At 44.6% G+C, this 8209-nt stretch overlaps 1 protein-coding gene across 2 annotated transcripts in view; it reads right to left on the reverse strand.

Moving 5' to 3' along the window:
- TTPA (alpha tocopherol transfer protein) overlaps positions 1 to 3907 on the reverse strand; it is a 30116-nt gene extending 26209 nt beyond the window's left edge. The window contains exon 1 of one of the 2 annotated variants that reach the window (XM_069600096.1): positions 3472 to 3907. In XM_069600096.1, coding sequence (XP_069456197.1) covers positions 3472 to 3672 — 201 coding nt within the window. In that variant the 5' untranslated portion in view covers positions 3673 to 3907. The remainder of the gene's footprint in view (positions 1 to 3471) is intronic. The other variant, XM_069600097.1, reaches the window with a different exon arrangement.
- Positions 3908 to 8209: the final 4302 nt, after the last annotated feature.

Here is an 8209-nt window from a genome sequence, read left to right on the forward strand (position 1 = left end):
TAGATGTTACTTTTAAAAAGCAACCAAAATGAGGGCTTCCCTGGTGGCTCAGTGGTAAAGAATCCACCTGCCAGTGCAGGAGACCCAGGTTTGATCCCTGGTCCAGGATGATCCCACATGCTGCAGAGCTCTAAGCCCATGTGCCACAACTATTGAGCCTATGCTCTAAAGCATGGGAGCTGAAACCACTGAGCCCTTGCCCTGCAACTACAGAAGCCTGAGCGCCCTAAAGCCTGTGCTCCAGAACAAGAGAAGCCATCCCGTGAGAAGCCGACACACTGCAAGTGGAGAGTGGCCCCACTTCCCAAAACTAGAGAACAGCCCACACAGCAATAAAGACCCAGCACAGCCCAAAATAAATAAATAAATAATTTTTTTTAATGCAACCAAAATTGATATCTGTAAATCATACACTTTTAATTGTTAGCTACTATACATGTTTAATTTACCATTTGAACTATACTTTTCATGGAAACTGAGATTGTTTCTTCATATTTAGTAGCAGGTGAGTAAGTATCAAGACACCTAGGTAGCCATCTGACAAGCAAAGGAAATAGGCAGGCTCCTATTTCATTCCTAAGATCAAACTAAAGCCCAGTAGATCGACAACCCCAACATAAAAAGTGAAGCCATAAATTACTAGAGAAAATTTTGTAGAAGAGCTTATGAAACTAAAAGCAATCACAGAACAATGAAATCAATACATTTGATGACATAAAAACTTTAAAATTCTGCACAGAAAGAAAATAGCACTAACAGTGTCAAAAGACGGAAACTAGGCCAACAGCCTATTTTCTTTAACACATGAAGATATTTTATGAATAAGATGTTTTGTATTTTATGTAAGCGAAGTAGAAGAAAACAAATAGCAAAACAAGCAGTTAATTAGAAAAGAATTTTAAAATGTTAATTATATGAAAGATGATTATCCTCATTTATAATTAAACAAATGCATATTATAATAATAATGGGAACCAGTTCATCACCTAGCAGGTTGACACACGGATCATAAAGTTTGATGACACAGTGGATGATAACATGAGGAAAGACGCCACTATGTAATATAGAAGTGATAAAATAATGCAAACACTTTGACAACTGGTTTATTCATCAACATTGAGAATGCACATAGCACATCAACTGTTCAAGTTTTGAACTTATCTTGTCAGGATTTTCCTATTTTTATACAAAGACAGACACATACTATCATACCCAATTGGTGATGGAAGAAGCCCCATTTGTCCCGGTTTCTGTCTTTTGTGAACTGCCAAGCAAATTTTAGGAATTCAAATAGTAATTGTTGAATGTAGAAATGAACAGCATGTGCATGACAGCACTGCCAACGTCTGACAACAAATCCTATGTCCAATACAGGAGACTGGTTATTACATTTTAATGGAATAAATGGAGACAATGAAGTAGCCCCCAAAAGAATAATACACATGTTGAAATAGGGTGATCTCTAAGATAAGTTAGATTCAGTTCAGTTCACTTGCTCAGTCATGTCCAACTCTTTGCGACCCCATGGACTGCAGCACGCCAGGCCTCCCTGTCCATCACCAACTCCCGGAGTTCCCTCAAACCCATGTCCATTGAGTCAGTGATGCCATCCAACCATCTCATCCTCTCTCATCCCCTTCTCCTCCCACCTTCAATCTTTCCCAGCATCAGGGTCTTTTCCAATGAGTCAGCTCTTCACATCAGGTGGCCAGAGTTTGGTGTTTCAGCTTCAGCATCAGTCCTTCCAATGAATATTCAGGACTGATTTCCTTTAGGATGGACTGGTTGGATCTCCTTGCAGTCCAAGGCATTCTCAAGAGTCTTCTCCAACACCACAGTTCAAAGCATCAATTCTCCAGTGCTCAGCTTTCTTTATAGTCCAACTCTCACATCCATACATGACTACTGGAAAAACCAGAGCCTTGACTAGATGCACCTTTGTTGGCAAAGTAATGTCTCTGCTTTTTTTTTTTTTTAATTTTTTAAATTTTAAAATCTTTAATTCTTACATGCGTTCCCAAACATGACCCCCCCTCCCACCTCCTTCCCCACAACATCTCTCTGGGTCATCCCCATCTCTGCTTTTTAAGTTAGGTTAAAAAGGCAAAATGTAAAACACATACATATGCTTGAAAAGTGTTAGTCACTCCGTTGTGTCCAACTCTTTGTGACCACATGGACTGTAGCTCACTAGGTTGCTCCCTCCATCCATGGGATTTTCCAAGAAAAATACTGGAGTGGTTAGTCATTCTCTTTTCCAGAGGATCTTCCTGACCCAGGGATCGAACCCAGGCCTCTTTTGTCTTCTGCATTGCCAGGTGGGTTCCTTATCACTAGGGCCACCTGGGAAGCCTACATGTTCTTGTGTGACTGTATTCTACCTGGACAGGTAAGAGGTAGGTAAACACAAATGCGACTGGGTAGATGGTTTGTAAACTAAGGTCTGGGGTGAGAGATTTTGTCCTTTAGAAAGTTACTTTTAGGAACTTAGGTTGCATTGCTTACTATTTGTGGATTAAAATAAAAGCATCTGTTCTTATTACTTTTTCAATTAAAAATTAGTTATTAACAGCAAAAATCCCCATACTGAGACCCCCGGGACGCAGCACTGTAACACTTCTCTGCCTCCCAGCTCGCTGTGGGTGAGCTAGCAGCTTGGAGAAAGGGCTCCATCAAGTTCAACTGCTGAGCGCGGACTGCGCTGGGTACGTCCTGTTCTGTTAAACCAGTCAATGATCAGACCTGGAAACCAGCCATCGCTGGAGGCCTTTCCCCCGTTACTTAACAGATGCGGATGCTGAGTCCAAAGTGACAGAACTCAAGGTCGCACCCCTCTTTCTGATTTCTGTCTTCCCACCACCCTGCTCTCAACCCCGTGTATCACACCTGGAAACACAGAGGAGAAACCTTATCCCGACTCTTCTGCTGAAGATACTCTGCACCGCTTTAGTGCCTTGACTATTACTATTACCAATACTCTTTTGCTAGAATTTGACTCCAAGATCTTCAGTTTTCCTGGCAATTTCATTTCTCCCAGCACACGTCGAGTTATCTACTGAGATGAAATAAATCTAGGCTTCCCACATTCTCAGAGGTCATTATCTTTTATCTCTGCTGCTCTGCCGCGGAGAGTAAGGCATTTCCGAAAAACTTTATAGGTTCGGGAGACTCATCCAAGAGCAGAATTTCACTGCTTGGGGTCAAATAGGCCCTCACCCGAGATGGCCCCAGCTTTTTTAGAAGTTTCCCTTTTCCACGACCCTGGAGAAACTGGAAGGACCAGAGCGGGATTTCTCAGGACACCCGCTGCCACCGCCCGGTGCGCCCTGCTCGCGTCCCCGCCGAGGTTACCCCGCACCGGCACCCCCTGCTCCCGGCACAGGTCCAGGCGAGGGATCGGCCTGGGTCCCGGCCCAGCCTCGGCTTCCCGGCGCGTCACCGGGGTGGGGCTCGGCGGGAAGGTCCCCTTACCCGCCAGGCCAGGTCCAGATCGAAGTCCCGGGCGCGCAGGAACCGCAGCAAGAAGGCGTCGCTGAGCAGCCGCCCCGCCAGCGGAGCGCCCGCCGCCCCGGTACGGCGCCGCAGCTCGGCCAGGCTGGGCTGCAGCAGCGGCGAGTGGTCGGGCAGCGCGCTGAGTTGCAGCCCCGCCGGCCCGGGCCGCGCCTCCGCCATGCCCGCCGCCCGCTCCCGCTGTCGTCCGGGGCGCCAGGGAGAGCGCCCGCGGGCCTCCTGCCCCTCCTCCGCGGACCGCCCGCCACGCCCGGAGGGGTGCGTCCCGCCGCCTCTTAGAGCGAACCACGTGGGGCCCTGCGGGGCTCAGGGCTCTGCAAGCCCCAGGTAGTAACCCCGGCCTTCCCAGAAAGGAAGTCACTGGTGCTCAGCGTCAGGAAGATGACATCGTGTGTTTGCCTCCGCTGATGGTGATCGGTGGGGATGTTTTAAAACTAGTCAGCCAGAGAACTTTATTTTTTCTATTTTCTTCCTTCTTTCCTTCCCGCCCCCACCCCCCATCTACCTCTCTCTCCTTTCCTTCCCTCCTTTCCTTTTTCTTTCTTTCTTCCTCCCTCCTTCCCTCCTGTATTCCTTCCTTCTTTCTTCTCTCCCTCCTTCCCTCCCTTCCGTCTTACAATCCTACCTTGTCCTAAAGCTGGAAGGAGCCTTAGAACCACCTCTTCGCGTCTCAGTGGCGGGCTTGCAGAGGAGTCCTTCTCCCTACCCTTCCATTAATGCTTCTCACTGACTCCTCACCTCAACCTGTGTTACATGGTACGTGCGTGCTAAGGAGGCTTCAGTAGTGTCAGACTCTTTCGAGTCCATGGACTGTAGCCCGCCAGGCACCTCTGTCCATGGGAACTCTCCAGGCAAGAAGACTGCAGTGGGTTGTCATTTCCTTCTCCAGGGTGTGTTGTTGCATCAGTTCAGTTCAATTCAGTTCAGTCGCTCAGTCGTGTCCGACTCTTTGCGACCCCATGAATCTCAGCACACCAGGCCTCCCTGTCCATCACCATGTCCCAGAGGTCACTCAGACTCACGTCCATCGAGTCAGTGATGCCATCGAGCCATCTCATCCTTGGTCGTCCCCTTCTCCTCCCGCCCCTAATCCCTCCCAGCATCAATGTCTTTTCCAATGAGTCAACTCTTTGCATGAAGTGGCCAAAGTACTGGAGTTTCAGCTTTAGCATCATTCCCTCCAAAGAAATCCCAGGGCTGATCTCCTTCAGAATGGACTAGTTGGATCTCCTTGCAGTCCAAGGGACTCTCAAGAGTCTTCTCCAACACCACAGTTCAAAAGCATCAATTCTTCAGGGCTCAGCCTTCTTCACAGTCCAACTCTCACATCCATACACGACCGCAGGAAAAACCATAGCCTTGACTAGACGGACCTTAGTTGGCAAAGTAATGTCTCTGCTTTTGAATATGCTATCTAGGTTGGTCATAACTTTCCTTCCAAGGAGTAAGCGTCTTTTAATGTCATGGCTCTAGTCACCATCTGCAGTGATTTTGGAGCCTCCAAAAATAAAGTCTGACACTGTTTCCACTGTTTCCCCATCTATTTGCCGTGAAGTGGTGGGACCGGATGCCATGATCTTTGTTTTCTGAATGTTGAGCTTTATTTAAGCCAACTTTTTTGCTCTCCTCTTTCACTTTCATCAAGAGGCTTTATAGTTTAGTTTTTGCATCAGTGGTTTTCAAAATACACATCCCAAAAGGGCACCTCACTGCTCCTCCCTTTCTTCCCATTTCAGGCAAAGGCTTCTTAGTTCTTTGGTACCTTACTCTCTTAGTGATATACACCAATAAATGACTGTCATTTTTCAGTCGCTAAGTTGTGTCCAACTCTCTGTGCTATGGAGTGCAGCACACCAGTCTTCCCTGTCCTCCACTATCTCCCAGAATTAACTCAAATTCATCTCCATTGAGTTGGTGATGCTATCTAACCATCTTACCCTGTGCTGCCCCCTTCTTTTGCCTTCAATCTTTACCAGAATCAAGGTCTTTTCCAGTGAGTTGGCTCATCACATTATGTAGCCAAAGTATTGGAGCTTCAACTTCAGCATCAGTGCTTCCATAGAATATTCAAGGTTGATTTTCTTTAGGATGGGCTTATTTGATCTCTTTTCAGTCCAAGGGACTGTCAAGAGTCTTTTCCAGCACTACAATTCAAAAGCATCAGTTCTTCAGCCTTCTTTATGGTCGAACTCTCACATACGTACATGACTACTTAAAAAACCATAGCTTTGACTATACAGACCTTTGTGGGCAAAGTGATGTCTCTGCTTTTTAATAACTAAGGACTAGAAAGTGCCAAGGAAAATCTTTGTAAACACTACATACTTCCTGTGTTATGCTGTATTATCATGTCTGTCACTCAACAGAGTCCAAAGTCCTCATATGACCTCATCTAAGTGATCCCTCTTTATGAAGATGGAGCAGGGAAGTGATGTGGAAACCAGAAAAGCCATTACATTGGTCTTTCCTTTATCTTTGTCCTTTGCAACTATCCCAGAACTGACCTGTCTCCCTGAGGGAGAACGCATGAGTTGAATTTTTATTGAATATATACTATGTAACAAATAAATACTAAAATCTCACAAACAAATAAAACTAAATCTTTGCCTTTAAGATGTTCAATGGGAGGTGAGAGGGACTGCAATTTCATTCATGAATAAAATAGTTATTGAGCACCTTCTGTGTCCAGATCTTGTTCCAGGCACTGAGGGTCCATTCTCAAACAAAACAGATACAACCCTTGTCTTGGGGGCTTTGATTTTTGTGGAGGGAGATTAGATGAGGAATGAGATAAATAAGCAGTAAAATAGAGTCAGGGAGGTGGTTTGGGGGAAACATAAAGCTCTGAAGGAGGGTTGAACCCACAGTGATGTTTGAATAACACCTGCAAGAGGGGAGGAAGTTGGACCAGGGGTCCCTGAGATGCAGATGGGGGCCAGGCTTGGGAAGTCAATGAAGTAAATAATCAGAATTCAGTGAGTAAGCTATGGTAAATGAGGGCTAGAGGTGCCAAGCTTTGATTTTCATTTAGAGTGAGATAGAAAGCTATTGGAGGAGAGGTTTACCATTCAATGTGAAAACTGTCATGAAAGGGTTAGAGAGAAAGTACCATAGAGAACACAGAGGAGGGCTTCCTGACCCTGCTTAGGGTATCTGGGAAGGCTTCATAAAGAGAGGATGTTTGCTTAGCCTTAATGGAGGCATTGGGAAGGTTTGCCAGGTGAGAGAAAGAGGTGGAATCTGGAAGTAAGTACTAGTCCAAAGGGGTAGACTGTGCAGAGCCTTACTTGGAATTCTGAATAATGAAAAATCCAAGGGAAGCCAGTCTTCTCTGGGAGCTTAAAGAGTTTAAAAGTAAGCGAACAAGATAGTGTACACGTGGCATATTTTCTTCTCTTTCAATTAAAAAAGAATACATTATTCTAGTTGTTTCTAGTAATTAGCATCTGCTATTTTGAAATAGGACAGAAAGTTCATTCAGAGGGACTTCAGGGGTATGGGATCGATCCCTGGGCAGGAACTAAGGTCCCTGAAGCCATGTGGCACTGCAAAAAAAAAATTCAGTGAGAGATCATGGACATAGCTATAGTATCATAGCTGTAGCATCCTTTTTTGAAAGTGAGCTTTGTGGGGTGTGGAGTCTGATTTGGCTAGGTTTGCATTTGTAGAACTCTCATAGGAAAAACCCAAAAGAATTTTTATTGACTGATTTTGATGGATAACCATTAAATTTGGTAAAAGTGGAAGCAATATGGAGCCCAGGTGACCAAGAGACATGGTTCCTAATAACCCAGAGGTACAGAGGTAGTGGAGCATCTCTGTGCTCAAAATATGAAACAATTCCAGCACCTGCAGTTAGTGCCTTTGAAGAAAAACTGAGAGAGAAAAGAAAAGGAATGTGGAGGAGTAGTGGAGTAGATGCCTACAGAAAAACTTGCTTACTTTTTGCTAAGCAATGCAGACCACCCAACTGTGTTGCAACCATGTATCTTAGATCTGAAGAAACATTTTAGAATTTTGCTACAAATTTTCTGTCAGTGTTACTCACTCTTAATTTTGAAATGGTTTCACTTTTGCTTTGCTCCTATGTTACTCTGGTGAGCTTACTGCACATGCATCCAGGCCTCCTATATAAAGATTCCAGAAGCGTTTCTGGAACTAATGGCATGAGAAAATAAAAACAAACATGGAGGGAAAAGTCACTTAATATGTGTACAAGTAACTTACAATTCACTCTGAAATTATTTAGCAACTGATTATTAACATGTAATAATTCATAAGTATACCAATGAAAATTTATTTTCAGTTTCACAAAAAAGAGATAAATATTATTTATTATCACTGTTAAGAGATAACCTTCAGGACTTTCCTGGTGGTGCAGTGGATAAGAATCTACATGGCAATGGAGGGGACATGGGTTCAATCCCTGGTTTGGGAAGATCCTACATGCCACAGAGCAACTAAGCCCATACTCCACAACTATTAAAGCCCGCACACTCTAGAGCCCATGCTCCTCAACAAGAGAAGCCATAGCAATGAGAAGCCTGTGCACCATAACAAAGAGAAGCCCCAGTTGCCACAAGTAGAGAAAAATCCACACAAAAGCAACGAAAACTCAGCACAGCCATAAATAAATAAAGATAACTTCCAAAAGGGGGTAAAATTATGACTCTCATACAGATATAAATATTTTTATTTG

Source organism: Ovis canadensis, chromosome 9 (assembly GCF_042477335.2).
Source record: "Ovis canadensis isolate MfBH-ARS-UI-01 breed Bighorn chromosome 9, ARS-UI_OviCan_v2, whole genome shotgun sequence".
NCBI classification, from domain to species: Eukaryota; Metazoa; Chordata; class Mammalia; order Artiodactyla; family Bovidae; genus Ovis; species Ovis canadensis.